Below are 23084 nucleotides of genomic sequence, written 5' to 3'. Positions count from 1 at the left end.
TTCCAATTATATAAACTGCTAAATTAAGAAATGAGGTATTTAAAACACAAAGGGGTTATAACGGAGCCACGAATACACAAACAAACATCACAGAAAGTCTTAATTCCGTTTCTTGCCTTGCTTGCTTATTGAAGTGCCATATGTTGCTGCAAGTGCTATGAAAATATCATAATAAGATCATAATTATAAGGTTTGTTGAATTATAGAGTAAAGAAGCCACTTATTTACATTTAAATATGAACACTGGTAATTGAAATGTCACATGCTTCTCTGTTCTTGACTCCAGAAAAATATTTATCTACCAACAGCTTGATGTGCTTTTCAACAGCAGCCTGGATTCATGAAAAGGACTGTTATTCACCCTGGTTTCTTTTTTTGGTTTTCTTCCATTTCTAGCTCCTTATTTACGAGCGCAGGCACCGAGGCAGCAGTGAAGACCCTGTGGCACGGCGGGGTCGGTGCCCGGCTGGTGCTCAATGCTTCCCCCAGCTGTCAATAGGGGAAGCCCTGAAACGGCTTCAGGGAATCAATTCTAAATTGACCTCATCGAACCGATGCAAAATCCAACTGCAGATGCATTTAAACAGATTAGCTCTTGGTAGAGTCGGTTAGCAAGCTAAGCTAAATCAGAGTAAGGTTGAGTACACATCCAGAGGGTTTACGTGGGTTTAAAGTGAAAACTGCATTGGTTGAGCCAGGAAACACAGACAGCCCCAGGGAAGTCCCTGCAGTCCCACACAGGCTTGGCTGCCCCAAACTCACTCGTGAATTAGACCTGAAGCTCAGCCAGGTCTCCCCTCCTTACAGCCCTACTGAGGTCCCAGAAAAGCCTCCACTAGCCCAACTCCACTGATAGAGACAAAGAAGAGCACAACCCTGGGTTTTATTTTTTTATTTTTTTTACCAGCATGGTTTAAAAGCCCCACACCTCGCCACTGAGTTAATGGTCAAGCCTACAGTTAACTGAAGCAGTTCTAGGCTAATGCCAACCCCATGAATCTCAGTCACCTGCTCCACTTCCCCACACCTTTCTCAAAACACTCCTTGTTTCCCGGTTTAATAATTAAATGTCCCATGGAAAAAAAAAAAAAGAAAAAAAAGGCTGCTGGAGTTCAGTGAGAACAAGTGCCATTCACAGGCAAACAGAATAGGAGGAACAAAACACTTTGGGGCAGCCACAACTCTCACGAACAGTGAGAGGACTCTCCGTGGATCTCATGGGGCTCTGGAGGAGCTGGGCTGTGCTGGGTCGGGTCTCTTGGATGGTGGGAAAGTGCCCAGCGGCAGCGGGGACAGCCAGCCCCTGCCAGTGACAACAGCATCTCCAAAGCAATGAGTCAGCAAGGAGCATAATGAAATGTGACAGTCACTTCATTTGTAAAATATATGCTAGAGCTATTAGGGTAAAAGTGCTAATAGCAGGGGCAACATTTGCATAATTACACTCACTGGAAGGATCTGGGTTTATATTGACCTAACAGCAGCTCTCAGGGGTGCAAAGCGCAGTTGGCTCCGCAGCTACGGGGCAGCTTCCTGCCCTGGGCATGGGTCCACGGTCAGCATCCCTGGGCTAGGGCACAAGGTCTCCACCCCTGGGCTCGTGAGGATGTACAAATTTCACACCACAGTGCATTAGTGACCAGATCTGGTTTATGCAAGATACTGTTTTTTTTTGCATCTCTGGTACCAGAGAGCTTCCAAATCACCCTCCCTTCTACCCCTCACATCTCGAGCACTAACAGCTCAGCCCTGCTTCATCACACAATTAGGCTGAAGAACAAGTAAGGGACAAATTAGCAGCACAAAAGGAACGCAGCTGTGGGGAAGCAGAGCAGTTTAAGACAACTAATGCTGTCTTAAGAAGGACCATGCTTCAGCACTGCAGGGACATCCCTCCTGCACCACTTTGAGACATTTCCTCACTCACTATGCCTACAATTAGTTTTTTTTTTTCCTTAAATGCAAGTTCTGGGTTTGGTTTTTCCAGCTGCGACCGCGCCTGTTCCCAGAAGCACAGCAGGGCTGAGGTGGGAAGGGAGCCCTGGAGGTGACGAGGCCCAAGGCCCGGCTCAGGCAGGGCCACATCCTGCAGGAGGCTTTCTGATCCGAGGGGCTGAGGGCATATGGCCTGTACGTGGCACTTAGCCCTTCTGAACAGAATTAATTTAACATTTATTAAAAAACACTACTTGTATCATGGCACAATATTCAGCTTTGCTCGCTGCTGCCCAGGGTTTGTTTGTCACAGATGACCCAAGGCACAGGGACAGAAGGCAGCTGCTGCACGATCCAGCCCCACACCTGGGACACGTCCAGTGCAGAGGGAGATGAGAAGACAAAAAGAGAGTACGAAATGGCCAAAACAGCCAAGGTGGCTACAGCCCTTCCCTAGGAGATATTGAAACACTCACACAACACCTTCACGTTAGCCTCTTCCCTGAGAATAATAAGCATGGCAGATTCCCATCTGGGTTACATTTCTGCATACTTTGCTTCATGTCCCCTTTCCAAATCATGAAGAACTCATAGATGAATAATGGACTAGGAATAATACGTGTCTATATTTATAAAAATATAAAACCCAGCACAAAACAATGGTAAACTCTTCCCCAGCACAGTAAGTTAGTGACTAAAAGTAGTAAAAGTAATTAAAAAAAAAAACAGATCATGTTGTTAAACACCTAAAAACCTTGCCAGTGGCTCGGGGAAGCAGGCATAGTTCTGTTCCACAACAAGCTATGCCGTTTCATTGTCCACAAAGCCTTCCCATTATGTACAAAGGGATCATTTTCTGGGTCCCCCCATCCCTTTTTCCTCTAGAGGATTTATGACACGCTCACCTCTGCGCCTGCCTTCCCTCCAATAGGGCAGGCTGCTGAAGCCACACGTGCCTTGGCCAAGTGGAGCAGCAACTCCTGCCCCACACGGAGCCCTTCAGGAGGTTCCCTCCCTGCCCCTTCAGAGATTCCCTCCATGCCCCTCATGCCCACCCTCTGCAGCCCCTTCCCTCTCCAGGTGGCTCCCCCAGCACAAAGGGGGGCCAGGGGCACCCACCACATCTCACCCACCTCAGTCCTACAGCCCCAGCAGCCTGCGCCCACATGCACTTCAACCCAAGGTGCAACAATCCCACCAAAATAAAGCCTTGAGGCACCCCCTCTGTTCAGTCATTAAATAGCAGAGGAATTGCCCTCACCTGGGGGCAAAGGGAAAGGGAGCAGGGCCAGGTCCCAGACCCACCTGTGGCTGCAGTCACTGCAAATCACATCCGCATTTTAACCTTATTTACAAAACCCACTGGGAAAACCCTGGCTCCTCTTTTTTTTTTTTTTCCTTTCAATTTTTAAGGTGGAAAACAGTTCTCTAAGATAAACGTGGGTGTCATCGCTCTGGTATCCCACACATCTCCAAAGCAAAGAGTAGCACAGTGGCAGACCCCCCACACAAGCCGGTGCCCTGCTGGCCTGTTCCGCCGTGCCCGGCATCGTCCCGATGCTGTTTTAAGCCCACGTCGAGCAGCCCTGCTCCTGCAGACTCCTGGATGCACGACAAGAGGAGGATTAGGAGGACGGGTGTGTGAGACGCTGGCAGCATCTTGCTGCTAGATCCAGCACGTGGCATTCAGCGCGTGAGGAATCCTTCAAAGCGTGGCTCAAGTTTTTATGCAAACCCACTTAGGAAGCCACTTAACTCCTCCATAGATTCTCTCCTTTCTGTTTTCTTTTTTTTCCTTTTTTAAGCACTTTTGAAGAGGTGATCTCCACTGAGAGGTGGGTAGGACCGAAGAACAAGCCCTTGGCACACAGACTATGGATTTGCAGCAAACCTCACACCCTTAAGTCACACCAGGAATGAAGACACCCCAATGACAAGCCTTCTGAAAAAATATATCCACAGATATATCTATAAAAAAAAGTCATTGCTGATTAGTACTTCCTAATAGCAATAATGGAACCTCCTCGCTTTGAAAGTCAACTAAGGAAAGCACGCACCCTTTCACGAGTTAAAGTGTTCGGAATAACTTCTAAAAAATTACTCAGCTCCTCTGAAGTTTCTTTCATGGGATTGAAGATTTTTCTTGTATCAAATTATCTGGATTTCTCATGGATTATGCATTTCTCAAAAACTCACAGTTTGCAGATTAAAGAGAAAAAGTTAGAAAGGACACAATAGAAAAAAGATCAGTAAAGAAAAATATTTTAAATATTAATGACCAAGGGGGAAATGGAAACACATTAAAGGCAAATGTGAGAGCTTTTAAATATGTTATTAAAATTGATTTATAAATGAGACTCTTCTTTAACCAAGTGCTTCAGCCTTCACTACTTATTTCCTTCTGTTGTCTCTCCAAGCATTGGTGTCACCACCCAAAGCCTGTGGCATTAAAGAAAGATATCTAGAAAATAATTAGGCTGGCAACAACTATGGGCTGTTGAAATAGGAAAACATTATATGAAGAATCTCGGAGGGTGAGATGAAACATGGCTGTTGTCAGCTGCTGCAAAAGTACCTGCAGGACACCCGTGGGAAGGGAGCAAATTTGGCATGAATCTGCTAGAGATTTCCAACTTTGGAAACATCTCCAGCGATGGACAGAGACAGGAGGCTGCAGACGGGTGCTGCCGGTGTGCGGGAGCAGAAGGCGCTGCAGAGCGTGGGTTTGTGCTAGCCCAAACCCCGTAATGAACAGTATATGAAACCCTCTGACTCCTGGGTCACACAAGAAGCACGTTTTATTAAAGAACACAGCAGCAGATCTGTATTGCTCAAACTGCCCAATTAATACACCCCAAGTAGTGGAAATTATCCTTGAAAGGAATAAATTTTGTGAATTTGTGTAAAAGGAGAAAAAATGCCAGTATATATTTAACAAATTAGTCCCTACGTATTTAATGTTCGCTTAGATACGCAAAATGCTTTATTTTAAAGCTGCTATCCATCTTAAACAACCATAAAGTTATAGGTGAAAACTCTAAACAGAAACATAAAACATGACTGAGAACTACAGAGCTCGTAAGTTTGATTTTGTGGTGAGAACAGTCCGCAAGACTCATTCTGAATGTCCTCATAAGATCCTTTTTATAGCAGGTTATGAATCATCACATGATATCTTTAAATGGATGATCAATACTATATTTTCCCATAAAACGTTTGGTTTGAAATCCGATTTTAAGTGCATTAGAGTTTTTGTGCACTGAACGAGTGAGTGTCATAATAAATTGTCATCAGATACGAAAGAAATATAGCTTAGATTAATTGCCATATTTATTTATGAGTCTATAAAATACATTGTGAAAGTCCTGGCACATTTTTTGGATACCAGCTTGAACTTTCAAGAAAGTTAAAAGCATTAAGCGAGACTGAGAGTAGATTTATTATTGGAATGTTTTTAATTGCAGTTTCAACCAGACACAGGTATTAGAATGGCTGTGCCCTTAATGGCCACGTCTCGTGTGCTTTTTCTTTAAAAATGATATACTTCCCATATTTTTATTGATTTTGTAAGATTTATCGTAGATTAGCGCTGCCTGTGTGTGAACTCACAAGTGGTCCCGGGCCCCGTGAGGGTGCCGGAGGGGCGGCAGCAGCGGGGCCGAGCCAGGCGAGGCTGGGAGCGGCGGCCAGAGGAGGCCCTGCCTCGCTCGCGCTTTAATGGAGAGGGGAGGCTGGTCGGACGGGGGTCTCAGGTTAAGCGGTCTGGGGTTTTGGAATAAGCTACAAGCTCTTTCGAACGTGCAGCAAACACCACTGGGGTTTGGTAAATTACACATGGAAGTAAATAAGGAAGCAATTCTGATGCCCACGTTTAATGGTGCGCCTAAGTTCAGTGATAACTCAGGGAAAATAAGGCACCGTTGCATGTAACCGGTACTCTAATTAAAACACAGATCCTGGAAATCACAGCGAGCAGACTAGGAAATGGAATAAAACTGTCATTCACTGCCACAGAACAAAAATGACGAATGATACCTACGGTAATACTGAATTAAAAGCCCTCAGCTTGGAATCGTGCAGACTCGCCCAAATGGACAGCTGATACAAAGGGCACGAAAACCCAAACACGTCATGCTGCTTAATGGCACCTGGCGAGCCCAATATCCTGCTCAAATTGTGGCAGAAGAGCAACCACTCTAAAAAACATGTATTCAAAATTTTTCCTGCTGATTTTACTGGGAACCCAGTCCACAGAGGGGTCAGCCTGAAGGAGAGCAGCAACACGGCCTAGCTCCTGCCGCCATCACGCAGCCCGCAGCTGAGCGAGCACGAACATCCTCGGGGTGAAGCGTGTGCGTGTGGACGTGTCCCCAGTGGGTGGTACCACCATTTACACAATAACCCCCGGCTAACACCCAAAAAGCGGGTACAGAAGTGCTGGATCACCCTGACCCAGAGCGCTCTTCCAAAAGGAGTTCCTCAGTGACCAGCCACGAGGGCGGGAGCTGGATTTAGTGATGGATGGCCACGGATCCAAGGGAAAATCCCACCCAGGAGCAGGGGGAAGGCCTGGGGCTGGCCATAAGCCCAGCTCACAGTTTTACAGCGAACATGTCGAGGATCTGAGGTGACAGGGGGCCGCGGGGTGCCATGAAGGAGGAGCTGGGGCTGGGAAGGCAAGGCTGCAGGGCCTGGCCTGGCACAGGGATAGGCAGTGACTCACGGCCGCGCGAAGGAGTGGTGTGTGGGCATCCCTGTCAGTATTTTTCCTGCCCTCGCCTCTCTCTTAATTTCCCGAATAAATTTTAAATGGCTTTTATTTAGCTGCCCACCTAAAGGAGAGGGTTAGAGAAGCAGAGCAAGGTTCAGCCCAAGGCCAGCCATGCTGCCCCGTTGCCCTGTCAGTTATCATTCTCCTTCCCCTCCCGTGGTACACAGGGATTTTCACGGCACTGGATTTTTCACGGATTTTCTCCGTCACGGAGAAAACCCTTTGCAGACACCACCAACAGAGCGACACAGGGTGGCTGCTCGGCTGAGCTAGCCTACATAGGTAACTCTCCGGCAGCCCAGTGACATCTTTCTGGATGTTCCCTTCTGGAAGACAAGTGGCCAGCGGCAATCAAAGTTATTCCTGCTGTATTTCAAAAGCATTTAAAAAAAAAAAATCTGTTACCTCTCGGGTTTCGCCTTCAGCTGACAAGGTAGTGCCCATTATCTCCGCAATTACACCTCGCCTCCTAAATCAGTGTACAGCCCGCGCTGCACTGTGCCAATTCTCCTGTCTGTCCTGAAGACAGTTCTTTCTATTTCCTGCTTGTATGTTAAGCAATTAAAATGCTTTATCTTCAACAAGATATTAATCTTAATATTGTCCTAATTTGTTTCGTCTTTTTCTGCCTCTCATGCAGAAATCGGTCTTGACAATAGCCACTGAGATAAGGACAGCAACCAGCAAGCTTCACAATAAACCATCATATACACTATTTTAGTTTGTCAAAACAATTAGTGTTCATTTTGGCTTTATTCAGTTAAATCTGCAGTGACTGATCAGTATAAATTATGTATTAGGCTGCCCAGCTGTACTTGTTTATTCATGCATGGACTTGAAGAATTTTCATTTTCTCAGTACAAAAACACTGCAGCCAAAAAAATCCCCCCATACTCTAAAATATAAAGAGACTTTCTTCTCAGCCACAGTTCTGCTCCATGTTTTTGAAGCTGCTTTGTTCCTACCCCTCTTGGAACGTTATTCTTCCTTTCCAGAAATGACACCCTAACGCTTATTTCAATTAACCTATTATTTCATGCACAGTCCGCGGCAGCTGCGTTTGTGTCGGCGCAAAGCACGTACCGCTACTTCCACCCTGCGCAATTACCTCCGAGCGAAGCAGTGCCAGAGCTAAACCAAACGATGGTGGTTTTAATAGCACCAAAAATCACATTGCAGGCTGCGTCTGAACCCCTGCCTTACTGCAAGAGGAGCTGCTCGGGGAAATGCGGACGTTTAAGCTCTTACAAGAACCAAAGTTGGCGAATCAAGAGGGATCGCGCTCCGTTTCTGCCCGTGTTTGTAGTCACAAAGTCCTCGCTGGGACGACTCGGCAAACACAACGTGCGCTGTGGGTGTGTGGTGATGGGGACAGGCATGACACAGGTTTAGATAAAGCAAAGAGAAAAAATCAGCAGCGAACTCGTGCAGCATCAGTTACGCTTCTCTGTGAGGCAGCGTACGAGCAGAATGGAAATTGGGTGTTGAAGCTGTCTCCCTGCAATAAAAGCAGCGAAGCACACGCTGCTTCCCCAGACAGAAGGTAACTGAGGTTCCTGCCAGTAGCTGCGGATCGCAGCAAGGTGCTTCCACAGCACCAGGCGAGCCGGGGCGCTCGGTGAGGAGCACGCAGAGACATGGGCCGCGGCCTGCTCAGGAGCTGGGGAGGACGGTGGGACTCGCCTCCGTTACCGTACGCAGCACCCCGCGTCCCAAAGAGAATCGCAACGGTCACCTGGGTGGCTCTGGGGCATGCATGGGTGCAAAGCTGGCTGCAGAGACACCTCCACGGGGCAGTGTGGGGTGAGAGGAAGCCGCTGGGGTGCAGGAGGCCACGCTGCGAGGCTGGGCTCTGCTGTGGCACCCCTCTTGGGGCAGGGGCTCGCTTACAGCCAGGGGTGCAGGCCCCCCTATGCAGCCATCCCCCGATGCCCACCCGGCTGCGGGGTCTCAGTGGAGGCAGGTAGGAGGGCACGGAGCCTCTCTTCGTTCTTTCAGCAAACAACAGTTCAAAATATATATATATATTTTTTTTTTTTAATTAAAAAGACTAAATTTTTGCTGAATTAAGTGCTTTAGAACAAGCGGTTTTATTCCTTCCTAATCAGCACCGCTTCCCCCGTAGCGATTCTCGCAATTAAACAATTAGCACCCGGCTGTGGGGGTCGGGGCGGGTGGCGGAGGGCAGCGGCCCCGTCCCCTGCGGGGGAGCCCCGAGGCGCCCGCTCCGTCGGGGCAGTCCCGGGCCGAGCCGAGCCGGGCCGGGCCGGGCCGCTCCGCTCCGCCTGGCTCACGGCTCGGCAGCGCCACCCGTCGGGGAGCGGGGCCGGGGCCGAGCCGGGCCGGGCCGGGCCGGGACAGGGGCACCGGGGCGGCCGCCTCCAGGGCACGGTCCCCGCCTCGGGACGAGAGAGCCGGGTAAAAGTTGTTTTGTTTTTCGTTTTTCCTTTCTAATTGCTACCGAAAGGAACCCGCGGCAGCCCCCGCAGCAGGGGGGTGGGGGGAAATCCCCGTTTAGCTCCCGGGGATCTCGGCTCGAAGGCAAACCAGCAATGTGCTAGCCGCTGGTCAAACGAGGGCATCGCCATTCGGTGACTGGGGCGATTTGGGTCGTGGGCATCCATGCCTCCATCTATCCGTCCCTCCATCCATCCATCTATCCGTCCCTCCATCTATCCGTCCCTCCATCTATCCGTCCCTCCATCCATCCATCCATCGACCCATCCCTCTATCTACCCTTTAATCTTCCGTCCTTTCCCTCCATCCTTCCCTCCACCCCTCCGTCCATCCACCCCTCCATCCACCAGCCACCCGCAGCCGCCACCCGCGGGGCTCCTGGCGGTGCCATTTTGGGGCTTTTCGTGCCGTGCCGTGCCGTGCCGTGCCGTGCCGTGCCGTGCCGTGCCCCCCTCCGCCCCCCAGCGCCGCGAAGGGCAGGACAGCAGCAAAGCGGGGCGCGCCGCAACCGGCCCGGCGGCTCTCCTCTCCTCTCCCTCATCCCATGCCATCTCCCCCAAGCCCAATTCGCATTGCATTATAAAAAAAAAAAAAAAAAAAAAAACGAGCAGAAGGAGCGCGACCCCCCCGCGCCCCGCAGCCCTTCCGTGACGTCAGCCCCGCTGCTGGCCCCCCCCGGCCCCGCCGAGCAGAAAATAACACAACACGCTCCGCACCCTGCCAGCCCCACGCGATTTTCCTGCCCCCACACCCTCCCCCCTTGCTTCGGAGAGAAAAAAAAAAAAAAAAAGGGGAAAAAAAAAGCGAAAAAAAAAAAAGCCCCTTTGCACTTAAACCCTCTATACATGTGGGGTGGCTTTTTCAACTCTCTCTATCCAAACATATTTATTGCGAGAGATGGGAAGTGGGGGGTAGCTTCTTTTTTGTATTATTTTATTTTTTATCCAGGCACCAACACCCCCCTCAACAACACCACCCCCCCCGCCTCAGATGTCTGGCGGCTTTTCTTAAGTGCAATCATCTATAATTGAGAAAAAAAAAAAAAAAAAGGAAAAAAAAAAAAAGCCATACGTGGAAATGTGTGTGTGAGAAGGTGCATCGTGAAGCGGGGTTTAGTTACAATCGATCTTGGGGGGAAAATATTGCCTATGGTCCAAAAATAAGGAGCGGCTATGTCCTTCTCCCAGTTCGGATACCCCTACAGCACCACCGCGCAGGTAAGGCGAGTGAGCAGCACTCACTTTTGTTCCCGTTCCGCTGCTGCTGTCCAGATGTCTTGTTCCCCCTCCCTTTTTTTTTTTTCTTCCCTTTTCCCCTTACTTCGAGCCTTTTTTTTTTTTTTTTTTAAAAAAAAAGGGCACATCTGGAGGCTTTTTTTAAAAAATGTGCGTGTGTGTTTCTGTCTCGTTTGTGTCGTGCTAGGCTTAAACAAATAACTCGCAGTTTGCCCAGCGAAAAGGCGCTCAGGAAAGCGGCGATCCCCCCCCTTTCCCCCCCACCTCCGACCCTCCGCTCCCCTTCCACCGTGCAGTTTGAAGCGCAAAAACCCAAAGAAACCCCAAAAGCCCGGCTCCCAGCGCCGGAGGCGGCTCGGCTCGGCGCTGCGCTCCCCGCCTGCCTCCCTCCTTCCCCGGCGCGCGGGGGGCTCCGGCGGGTCCTTCCCAACCCCCGTCGGGTTTTAGGGGCACGTCGAGCCCCGATTTATTTGGGGTTTCTCTGAGGTGTGCCTGCCGTGCTCGGGGAGTTGCTGGCCCCCGCCAAGCGGCTGAAATCCAGGGGCTCCGACTGCCCTCGGCGGCACATTGCAGCGCCTCGCCCCTCCCGCGTTAACCGGACCCCAGCTTCTCGCCCCCGCTGCGCGCCGGCCGGCCGGGAGGGAGCCGGGGGATCCGCTGCCATTTTCGGGGGCGAGCATCTCCGCCAAGTTCCCACCGCTTTTTTTCCTCGTGCTCCCCCTTCCCGGGGGCTCCCCCTTCCCCCGAGCCGGCCTCGGGTCCTCATCCCCCCCCCCCGGAACCCCCCCCAAAACCACCCTCAGGCGGCTCCAGCCGTCCCCCGACGGGGCTCCCCGCTCTCGGCGGCTCTCAGCGCCCCCCTGCTCTCTCCCCTCCGCAGTTCCTGGTGCCGGGCAGCCCCAGCACGACCTGCTGCGAGGCCGCCCCCCGCCCCGGGCCGGATGCGGCCTCGGCCCCGGCCTCCGCCGCCGCCGCCTCCCTGTGCTGCGCCCCGTACGAGGGCCGGCTGCTGGGCATGTACGGCGCCCCGTACCCCGGCGGCCAGGGCTACGGCAACTACCTGCCCTACAGCGCCGAGCCCGCGGCCATCTACACCGCGCTGGTGAGTGGGGGGGACAGGGGGGCCGGGGGGGGCGAGCGGAGCCGGGCGGGGGGCGGACGGGGCTCCCCCTCCATCTGGGGTTCCCCCTCCATCAAGGGCTCCCCCTCCATTTGGGGCTCCCCCCCATCCGTGGCTCCCCCTCCATCTGGGGTTACTCCTCCATCCCAAGGCTCCCCCCCATCCGTGGCTCCCCTTTCATTTGGGGCTCCCCCTCCATCCAAGGCTCCCCCCATTCGTGGGTCTCCCCTGTCCGGGGCTCCTCTCCATTTGGGGCTGCCCCCATCCAGGGCTCCCGTTCATTTGGGGTTACCCCTCATCCGTAGCTCCCCTCCATCTGGGCCCCCCCCTCCGTCTGGGGTTACTCCTCATCCGTGGTTCCCCTCCGTTCATGGCTCCCCTCCATTTGGGGCTCCCCCCATCCGTGGCTCTCCCCCCTCCATATCTCCCCCTCCATCTGTCTCCCCCCCCACTTGGGGTCCCCCCCCCATTTGGGGCTCCCCTCTCGGCCCGGCCGCCCAGCGCTCCCTCGCCTCGCAGAACCCCCAGTACGAGCTGAAGGACGGCACCGGCGGCCCCCTGCCCTCGGGGATGGCGCAGCCCGCCGCCTACTACCCCTACGAGCCGGCCCTGGGGCAGTACCCGTACGACAGGTAACGGCCCTCCGGGGGGGGGGGGAGCGGGGGGAGGGGGTTGCACCGGGCACCCCCGTTATCCCCCCACCCTCTCCCCGTTAGGTACGGGACGGGGGACTTGGGCGGCTCGGCCAGGCGCAAGAACGCCACCCGGGAGACCACCAGCACCCTGAAGACGTGGCTGTACGAGCACCGCAAGAACCCCTACCCCACCAAGGGCGAGAAGATCATGCTGGCCATCATCACCAAGATGACCCTCACCCAGGTCTCCACCTGGTTCGCCAACGCGCGGCGGAGGCTCAAGAAGGAGAACAAGATGACCTGGGCCCCCAAACCCCGGGGGGGGGACGAGAGGAAGGGGAGCCCGGCGGGGGGCGCGGGCTCAGGTAGGAGCCGGGAGCGGGGGGCAGCGGCCCCGGCCCCCCCTGTTCTCCCTGACCCCCCTCCCGCTGTGTGTTTGGGCAGAGCGGCGGAGCTGCGGGCTCAGCGACCTGGAGGAGGACGAGGAGGAGGAGGAGGAGGAGGAGGACGAGGAGCAGGAGGCGCGCAAGGCGGACAAGAGCCGGCCCGGCTCCTTGCTGGAAGCCCCCAGCCTGGCCCCGCGGAGCGACTGCAGCCTGCCCGGCCCCTTCCGAGCCCTCCCCTGCGCCAGGGGCCCGGCTGCGGACACCCCCCTGGCCGCCCCCCCGCCACCCCCGCCCCCGCCGCCCCCCTACGCGCCCGCGGAGAAGCCGCGCATCTGGTCGCTGGCGCGCACGGCTGCGCGCAGGGGCAGCCCCGAGGGGGGCGGCGGGGCGCCGGAGCTGCCCCCGACCCCAAAAGCGCTGCGGGGCTCCCCCCTGGGGCTGCAGCAGCTCCCCGCGGCTCTCCGCCGCCCCGGCGAACCGGGGGGGCCGGGGGCACCGGGGGGACCCCAAGGTACCCGCAGCGGCGGGGCCGGGGGGCCCGGGGGGGGCGGCGCGGCCTGAGCCCGTGCCCGGCAGCCCGGTGAAGGGGCCGGGCCGGGCCGAGCCGGGCCCCCCCGCCCCCCCGAGCTGCTTGTGTGTGTGCAGGCTGCGGGCGGGGAAGGCGCCGGGAGCGGCTGCGGGCGGCTTTCAGGCCGGTGCTCAGGAGGTGAGGTAGGTGCCGCTGGTGCCCTGCCCCGCTCCCGGTGCTGCACCCTCCTCCCTGCATCTCCCCCCCTCCGTTTCCCCCCCTCCGGGGGTCGCTCACCCCCGCTTCTCCCTCCCGCAGGGCCGCCTGCCCCTTCCCGAGCGCCGCCGGCGGGGTCCCGGCTGCAGGCGGCATGGAGGAGCGGAACGGGCTTGGCCCTGTCTGACCCGGCTCGGCCGGGCTCGGCCGGGCTCGGCCCTGCTTGGCCCTGCCTGGCCCGGTTTGGCCCTGCCTGGCCCGGCCCGGCCCGGCCCGGCCCTTCCCCGCCCCAAGGGGGGCCAGCGGGCCCCGTGCGCGCCTGGCCGGGGCGGCGGTGCCAAGCCGGGGCTGCGCTCCTCTCCTTCCCCACGTCGTGCTGTCGTCGTTGTGCTTTCGGTTTATTTTTTTTCTTCCCCCCCACCTCCTCCTTTCATTTGACCCCCCCCGTTTCCCCGTCCCGCCCTCCCCCAGCCCCGGCGAGGAGCAGCGCTGCACTTTACAGGACAGGCAAGAAAGGGAAAGCGGATCTCTGCTTCATCGCTGTTTAATTAAAAGTGTCGTCAAACACTTTGTGTTCAGACTAATAAACCACGCAGGGATGAGGAAAGAATGTTTCTTTGTTCCCGTGTCTAGAAGCAGTGGCAATAATTTAAATTAATAACTGTGGTAATTAAGAGGTCATCTATAGATCAACCCGATACCTGCTATTTCCAAGTTCACCAGGGTCAACATTTACATTAAGTCATTTGTGGTCAATAGAGTCCGATGAATTCTGCCTTAATAAATCAGGGAAATCAATCTTGACTACCGCGTGGACTCCTCTATGGTCACCGGGAACGGGGTGCCCGGAGTAACGGGGTGCCCGGTACTGGTGGTAATAGGGTGCCCAGAGTAACTGGGTGCCCAGTCCCAGGGGTAAGGGGGTGCCCAGGACTGGGGGTAACAGGATGGTCGGTCCCAGGGGTAATGGGGTGCCCCGGTTGGCGGTGGGCGAGCATCACCGCTGCCTGGCGCAGTGCCCCTGCAGCTCGGGCGAGGGGAAATTAAGCTGCGAAAAGCTAAACGTTATTTCAAGAGGGATTTGAAGGATTTAGGGCTTGTCATAAAGAGCATTAGGGCCTTCCGGAGGGTTCTTGCGAGGAGACTTTGCGTCCCCTCCCCTGCCTCCGCGGGGCCAGGTACCGCCCGGCCCGGGAGCGAGGCGCAGCCTCCCCACGCGTGGCCTCGCAGCCTCCGCGGCTCCCTCCGGCTCCCTTTGCCCGGGGGGAGGCTCCCGGGGAGGCTCCGGCGGAGGCGGCCTCGGCACCTGCCCAAGGGAGGAGAAACCTCCCCGGCCCCTGCCGGCTTCGGGGTCTGCGTACAGCAGCAGGGAACCTCCGGGCGACCAATACTTTATTATTATTATTATTATTATTATTACTATTACTATTACTATTACTACTATTACTACTATTACTATTTATTCCTTCGACTTTAGGGTATTTTACTTTTCTTATTCCCTTGCCTCCCCTTTCATTAAAGGCCAAGCGAGCGCGCTGCAGATTATCCCGCCCGGCCAGGACACCCTGCAATCTGTCGCGCCGCTAAGATACGTATCGCAAAGCTCTCCCCCTATAATCTCCGGCGGGCATCTTCCGAATACCCTTTTGATTAAAACCCCAGAGCCGGGGCCGGGAGAACAGCGGGGCCGCCCCCAATTAGCGGCCGGCCGGGGCGCGCAGGGGCCGGGGCCGCGCACACTCCGCTGCTCCCGCTAATGAACTTTTCTCCAAGACAATTAGGGGCCCCCCGGGGCCGGGGGGGGGGGGGGGGGGGGGGGGTCGCTCAAAGGGCGGCTTTGTGCGGCCGAGACGGAGCGGCTCCCATTCCCTGTCCCCCCTCCCGGGCTTCCTGCGGCCCCGCCGTGACCCTCTCGGCGGGCTGGCCCCGGGGGAGGCTGCGGCTGGGCGAGGAGGTGGGGAAGGGCCGGAGAGTAGGGAATAGTGGAATGCCCCCCAGGCCCCCCAGCACCCGTGCTGTCAGTCCCCACCCTTGCATCTCCGGTCCTCGGGCACCTGTCCCCCCCTCTGCTTCTCCCCAGGAGCGTGGGTGGGTGTCGGGGGGTCGGTCACCCAGCTCGGCGCTCCCGGGCCCTTTTCAGTCCTTTTTTCAGGACTGGGGGAGAGGAAACCTTCCTCTGCCGAGTGGAGGACACCAGCACATCTGGAGAGTGGCGCTGCAACAGAGCATCACCCCTTGGCACTGCTGGTGCTTGACCATCCCCACAAAGCGGTGTTCCTCCTGCCCCAGAGGGACGGAGCTGCCCCAGGACAGCGCTGGCCGAACAGTGCTGTGGGACAGGAGGAACCCAGCACCTCCAGCGGGTCACGGTGAGGAAGCTTTGGGCGCTGCTTCCAAGCCAGCTTGACTCATCCTTCCCAGCCGAGAAGTCTGACGCAGTACAGGTCTTCCCATTCTGTCATGAAGGGATGATGTCTCCTGGCCTGGCAGCAGTACAACCCTCGGAGATCCCCTCAGAGGTGGCTGCAGCAGAAGTTTTACAGCTACGCAGCTACTGAGGCCGTGAAGCAATGGCTTGGAGCAGGTATTTCACAACAATCTCTCAAGCAGCGTGAGCAGCTCATCAGGCCAGGTGCCATTTCTGGACCAAAGCATCTGCTAGGGGAAAGTCATTTTTGCCATTGTATTACTTTTTTTTTTTTAACCTACTATTCATCTGAAAATAAATTACAGGCCAGAACAGGTGGATAACATTCGGGAATGATTTAATGATTTATTTAATCTGGATTCTCTTTCAATCTACTTAGCAGGATGAATACTTTTTTTTAGCCTGAATCCACAAGCTAGGTTTTTCATCTAAAGAAAAGAAAATGCCCCAGCCCACTGCCCTGATGCCATCCAGGTGTGCTCCCCAGTGCCGTCAGTGACACCTTCGTAACTTTGGGTCTGCTGAGAGGCCTGAGGGGAGAACCTCGAGAAAAGCGAGCAGAAGATTCTCATTTTCTTTTGCTCCTTGCCACCTGCCTAGAGCTTTAGATGCCATCTGCCCTTCTCCATACAGCAGCCAGGTAGTAAGAGCTCACCATAGCACACAGGCACTGTCCCTTAAATCTTAGCACACACAGGTTTGGGGACTACGAGGACGACCGCCCTCCAGCTCTCACCTTCAGCAGGGCAGCCTCGTGCACCAGCACACGTGCTGCGGCAAAGCACGAAGGCAACGTTTCCCTTCTGTGTGCCTGTCCAGCTGAGCTTAAGGAACCAAATTAAGGTAAACGGGACTTCAGACTTGCTTTAAATCCATCGGACTCAGAATATCCGCCAGCAGAACCATACTTCCCCCTCCCCAAATGGCCACCTCTGGAACTACTGCGATTGCTACGAGGCGAGTGCTGAGCAGCAGCGGGCAGAGCCATGCTTGGAGGGGTTGCTGCTCCCATGCAGGCAGCCAGGTCAGGGCAGCCCCTGTCCCTGCAGCCAGGGCACATTGTGCACGCAAAGCACCAACAGGCACCAACTGCCCCTGGGGTAAGCACGGAGCATGGGAAAGCTGACTGCAGCATGAAGCCAAAAATGTGACGCTACAGTCCCAAGCCCCTGCACCTGTTTCCTCCAGCTGGCTCAGATGAGACACTCGAGCAAAATCCTCTCCTGGCTGCTCAGCGCACCCGTCAGCCACCCACAACACCTAAAAGGTGCCTCGGCAGCCAGCTGCTCAATGAACACCGTGCGCTCCTCCAGCAGCCCCGACACACGCAGCGCTGGAGCTCCCTGCTGCCACAGCTGATCCTGCTGTTGCTCACCGGAGGTGACAGACAAATGCGACCTGCACATCATCGCCTTTGGGTTCTCCCTGCGCAAATCACGTGAGGCGCGGTGTTAATGGGTTAGGCACACGAGGGACCGGCCAGGGAGGAGCTGAGTCAGCAGCCTGCTGGGGATTGGCGCTTCCCGGTTAAATTTCATTTCTCTGCCCGGGTGCTTGGCAGCTCCGCGGCTGCTCATCCACACAGCAGCAATTCCCTCCCACGGCAAGGCGACAAACTGCACTGTCGGAGGAGAAGGCTGTGCCATGGACTCATATTTACAGCTCTTACAGTGGTGTTACTACCTTGGCTTCAACATCAGCGAAGTATTTCTGTGACGTTACCACTTAAAAGAAAAGAAAAAATGCACAGAGCAATCACTGCACCCATTGCACCAGCAGGCTTCCATCACACGGGTGTGTTTGCAGCTGACCCAGTGAAGCCCCAGTCACCACACCGCAGGACTCAATGGCACACATCCCCCGGAGTGTGCAAAGCCAAGAGCAGCATGGCAATCTTCCCAGTGACCTGCCTAGAAAACCAAAATGGGCACAAACCGAGGCAGATCTCCATCGCAGGGCCCATCCCTCCCGCTCTTCTCGCTGCCACCACGGCCACCCAGCGAAGGGACATCAGTAGTGCTGAGATGCTCGCCCTCCAACTACCTGAGCTCATTCGCCAAGGGCCGCGAGACCGGGACATCCAGCAGACCTCAAGTGCTTTTCTTTCTAGTTTATTTTTTAATCTGTATTTGGTATTGCACAGAAACAGAGGTAGCTGGAGACTTACAAAAACAGCGCAACAAGGGGATGAGAGAAGATAATGGTAGGTAAAAGTCCACACAGATGAAGATAAGGTATGTCCTTGAAGGGAAGTAAGTCCCCAAACCAAGCGATGGATTTTTTAATCAGATACTCATACACTAAATATTTTTGTGAACCTTCAGTGCTCAGAGTAATTTAGCCCCAGCAGTGCTAGCTGCCTCGGCTGAGGGAAGGGGAGCCTGTACGGGCAGGAGTTCCCATTTCCCGTTTCTCACTGCCTGCCACTGCGGAGCTGACGCCTCCTGCTTCCACTCATCGTGCCCTCACTGGAGGCACTGCATTTGGGGCACATCTGCCTATCAAAGATTACAATTTACCCGTAGAAAAATGAATTGCCAGTAAAACTCTTCCAGTATCCCGTGGAATTCAGAAATGTAACATATATTACTCTTCCCCCTGAACTTTCCCATAAAATATTGGCTTACTCAGTATTCTGTGGCAGGAAATTAATAAGACCTGTCCTAGTTCCTCTCAATTACAGCAATAATATAACCTCACTTTCTCTCCACACACATTTAAAACTCAGGCTACAAATATAATACATGGTACTCTATAAATGAATCAGATGTAATTACAGTGTGGGAGTGTAGTCTTGGGGGCAATTGAACTTGGAGCACAACTCCGAGTTAATAACGGAGACGGTCTCCAGGTTGCTTTTCGCCCCAAATCCTGAGGCTGACCAAGTGCTGCACCCCTTCCAGCCCCACTCAGGGTGGTGCTAGGATTGGTTTCCCATGCAAAGGCTCACACGTGACACCTTTAGGGCTGGGGGATGCAGCAATGACGCTGTCACCCCACTTCTTTGTAAAGCCATGCGCCCCACGTGCGAGTCTCCAAGCGGACCGGGGCAGGCTGCCACAGCCCAGCGATTGCACCTGCAGGCGGCCTTACAGAATTAGCTCCATCTGCACCACTACCTGTGAAGTCCTGCACACCATGGTGGTCTACACCTCGCTGCTATGCAGGGCTTTTCCCTCCTACCTGCTGTTGCTGGGACTGATCCCACACATCCCCGCAGTGACGTGCGCGGTGTAAAACACAACCCGGGAGACGTTTTTATACAAGCCTGTGATATGCAGTAGTGTGTGTGGGGGAAATACTTCAAAGGACTAAAATGATTTTTCAACAAAAATTATTTGAGATAGAATGTAGGGGAAGTATGGAGGGGAGCAAGAAACGAAGCTCCCCAAACCAGGAGGCGTAATGAAATCTGCTGCAGAGCTCTCCCATTTTCCCTCTACACCAACATGTGCACAAGACTCTGCTAGCTATGGTTATTAGGCCAAACTCCAGATCACAGTTTTACCCTGTGTAAAACGGAGAGCAAACCCATCCCTTTCCCTCTGTCGGATGCCCGGAGAGGCGAGCACGAGCTGCCACACTCCCACGGGCTCGCAGCACACCAAAATCCTGCACAGGCAGCTCCGTGCCCAGTGGCACTGCCTGCAGAAACAAGCACCGCAGACAGGTCCTACGCAACGCACTGCAAAGGATGTGGCTTGTCTGCTCGGAGGGAGGGTTTCAGGAGAGCTGTTTGGCTTTGTGAATGACATACCTGTTTATTATATTGATAAATGACACATTTTTCCTACTTGATTTGTTGGGGACTGAGTGACCTGGCAATAAAACTGACTTCATATCACTACTTAACTCTTATTGATGTCTTTTCCTGTTCACCTTTTACTTGCATAAATGAAAAGCAGAAAGAAACCCCTGTTCTTTAACAAAGCCACACGGGAATCCCCCTGAGCACAGTGGATGTTGCAGACGCACATCTCCCCACGTACCGACCCGGTCACACTTCTGTCCCCACGTCCAGCTGAGGCAGCGCTGGCAGCAGCTGCTCGGACACAGGTTTGAGTCCTTAACACATGAAGTTCATGGGGTAGTAACCTAAATATAGACCTCTGCTTACTCTAAGTAGGCATTTTTATAAAGTCAAAGCCATGAGAAGCCTTCTCGTGATGGAATGAAAGGGACTGTTTGCAAAACACAGAACAGAAAGGCTGCGGGCGCTCACAGAGCTCAGGGTTGCAGCTGGGGGGTTTGTCTCACTGCTGCAAAGATTACAACAATATTCCAGAGCTGTATTTCACTTTACCGTATGTTAACATTTAAAAAAAAAAAAAAGTGAATATGTCAACATGAACTTCATCCACTCCTGTCTGCTTCGTGTAACTGAGACTTCCACCAGAGGGGACTTGGCCAGGATCAGACCAAAGTCTTCAGAGACTTTCTCAGAAACCTGATAACCACCGTAGAATGTTGGTAGTTGGCCCCAAATATCCATAATTTCAGACGTTTCAGGTCCAGATCCATATTACTCACTCATATCTTTGCAGAAAAATTTTGTGGAATTAAACGGAGGACAAAGAGAACAGATTCATTTCTACTAAATTTCAAGATGCACTCCACAGTAGTGTTTAATATTAGATGCATAAATATATTTAATTTTATCAGGCAGTTCCAAAACCTGAGCAGAAATTCTAAGTGTCTTTATAATTCAGAGGACTTTTTCCCATAAGGCTTTTCTCTTCCTTTTGTTTGTGTTTTGGGAGGAAACATCAGCAGTACAAATAAATGGTGCTGCACAAAAAAACCCACCCCGAAAGAGATGCTGCAAAACAACAAAAGAAATTAATACAGCCAGGAGAAAGCTCTGTAAGGGGGTCCCTGGTGGAAAGAAATGAGCGAATGGGGTTTTACTTACACACACACACTCTTACTGTTTATGATAACCAAAAAATCATTGTTTTACTATTTCTTTCAATTTGAGTCCTCTCATCTCTTTTTGTTTTATGCCAGCACCTGGCCCGGGGCAGGCAGGTTCTGCCACCCTGCTTCTGATGTTCAGAAGCTCACCTGATTTAAAAATCAAACCAGGATTTAAAAACCACCACCAAAGAAAAAGCCCTAAGTTTATTCATGTCTTCTGGTGACATCAGCTTTACCCTGACCCATTTCTCTATGCTTGTGCATTTCATACTTACGGGACAGAGGAGTAATGAGCACTGTGACCTCTAAAAAGAGCAAAAGATGGGTGAAAACACCTGCATTTACTTTCATATATATATATATAAATTAGTATTTATGGATAAAACAGAATGGAAAGGACTGGGCCTGTTTATAGCTCCCTCCCAGGGAAGTGTGCAAGGAGGTGAAAAGGATTTAGAGGGTACGAGCACTCCCCACCAGATAGCTCGCTGCACCCAGGCAGAAGCTGTCTCACGGACGAATTCAGCTGATTTAGGATTTATGACTCTGGCACTCCGCACCAATTTGCTATGTCCTTTTTGATGTTCCCCAGCCACATCAGGCGCTGGTATTCCGGCGGGGAAGAAACCAGGGGACCCACATCCCCGCCTCGTTGGCCATCCCCACGCGAACAGCAGAGCCAAGCAATAAGGGGCTGAGAACAGGGGGTAGGGTTTTGTCTCCTTTGGCTTGGCAATGCTGGGAGAGATGTCAGCGCTGCAGCAGGTTGCAGTACTCACTGCACAAGCCCGCCCACCACGCGGCAGCTTCAGCCCTGTCCTTTTGCTGCCTCCGTTGCTTCTGTTGCTAAGTGGAGCGGATTAAAGGCAGCGCGGATGCACCATGAGAGCTGCTCTGACAGCTCCTGGAGGGACTGGATGAGTTTGGCTGAGCTGGAAAGGAGGCAGAGGTAGCACGGGGAGTCACGGCCAGGTACCCGAGAAAATCACAACAGACTGGGGCTAAAGCAAGAGGATCTGCAAAATAAGGAACACATTGTAACAGAGGAGTAATTAAATGCTCGATGGGATGATCAAAGGGGGTGGTAAATTCTCCAGTTCTTGACACCTTCAAATCAAGACCGGGTGTCTCTAGATGACGCCTTCCAGCAGCTTCGTCCAGCTGCCAGAGCATCATCTGGCCCACCACCTACACAGGACGCAGACGCAGGGAATCCAACTACTCCTCCTTGCCTGCAAATAACTTGCTATCAACTTTTTGGGACTTACTGTTCTTTTTTTGACCTCTCATACAGCAACCTGCATGTACATTACAAAACACTGGCACTCTGCACTCATATGAGTTAAGATTACTTCAGAGCGCAAAGGATTTTCCACTTGGCGTGGGAAACCTGCGCATGCAGCTTGATGACGTTTGTGCACGGGCTGCAGCAAATGCAAATAAATAGCAGGAATATCTGTGGAAACAGTGGTGCTCAAGCACATAATGAAAAACCCAAAGGAAAGCAAGATGTGAATGCGTACTTCTGCCCGTTAGCCCCGGAGTCATATTTAGCCATGCAGCAAACAAAAAAAGATCGAAACCGATTGTTTACTGCTCAGACAACAGCCTATTAAAACCCCCCTCGTTACTGCAACAATAACGTGCATTTCCAGGGATTGTGGCTGATTCTGATCAGTCATACCAAGCCATGCCTCAACCCATTTCAAAATGATTAGAGTCTGGTCATATTTTAAGTGTCTATGAAATTATGCAAATGGAATCTGTACCAGAAAATCAGATTGCCAGATAATTGACCATTAATCTTTGATAAAAGTTTAAAAAAATTAAAGCAATCAGAAATCAGCTTAGCGTACAGTCTCTTGGGCCTTATTTTGGTCTGGTAAGTCTGTACGCTAAGCTGATTTCTGATTGCTTTAAGTTGTAAAAATTGCTTTTTAACCCACGGATATCAATGAGATTGCACCTGGTGTAAGTCGGGGCTGCACTTGATCCGCTGTGCGCCTTAATCACAGTATATTTTTGTTAAAACCCAGTATTTGTGTGGATCTGGGGATGCTGATTTGTTCAAGCGCACGATAATCTCCCCTAAGCCCGTCAGGATACAGCAGGTTAATAATGCCGTAAGGAGAATCCAATTTATTCATAAAACACGGGAGCGCCTGAACCAAACTGTTCTTTTGTGGCCAGGCCCCTCCCCATTGGCTGCGGCAGACAAAAGGCTCTGTGTGCAGCCAATGGGGAAGGGGCTGGATAACAATAGCATGGCGTCTGCCACGCGTCCGTCTGTCCGTCCGTCCGTCCAGCAGTCCAGCAGGACCACGCACACCCCATCCCGCCGACTCGGTGCCGCTCCGCCACGGGGGCTTCCCTACACTCACTGCTGGTGGCAGCAGGAAAGCGAGGTCCTGCGGCAGCCTCCGAGCTCATTAGCGTCGCCTCTTCATTAGCATATGCAGCACTTGCTCGCTGTCTA

The 23084-nt window shown here is 53.3% G+C and overlaps 2 protein-coding genes across 6 annotated transcripts in view; one reads left to right on the top strand and one right to left on the bottom strand.

Moving 5' to 3' along the window:
* Positions 1–23084, bottom strand: part of LOC308176830 (uncharacterized protein) — a 472043-nt gene that overhangs the window by 326899 nt on the left and 122060 nt on the right. The gene's annotated exons all lie outside the window — the stretch shown is intronic.
* Positions 7361–22479, top strand: IRX6 (iroquois homeobox 6). 5 transcript variants are annotated; one of them, XR_013938644.1, is made up of 6 exons: positions 7361–10380; positions 11279–11500; positions 12020–12150; positions 12235–12518; positions 12598–13245; positions 14785–22479. XR_013938644.1 is itself a non-coding variant. In XM_080553080.1 (5 exons), exons 1-5 carry the CDS (start codon positions 10336–10338, stop codon positions 13098–13100), a joined length of 1185 nt encoding a protein of 394 aa, XP_080409206.1. In that variant the 5' UTR covers positions 7361–10335; the 3' UTR covers positions 13101–14067. The 5 variants fall into 5 exon arrangements, 1 of the variants encoding a protein (XP_080409206.1); XR_013938645.1 differs by having other exon boundaries at positions 12598–13250; positions 15416–22479; XR_013938646.1 differs by having other exon boundaries at positions 12598–13250.

Source organism: Anser brachyrhynchus, assembly GCF_964034855.1.
Source record: "Anser brachyrhynchus genome assembly, chromosome: 12".
Classification (NCBI taxonomy): domain Eukaryota; kingdom Metazoa; phylum Chordata; class Aves; order Anseriformes; family Anatidae; genus Anser; species Anser brachyrhynchus.
Note: the sequence above shows the minus strand (reverse complement) of the source record. Positions and strands in the feature narration are given on the sequence as shown.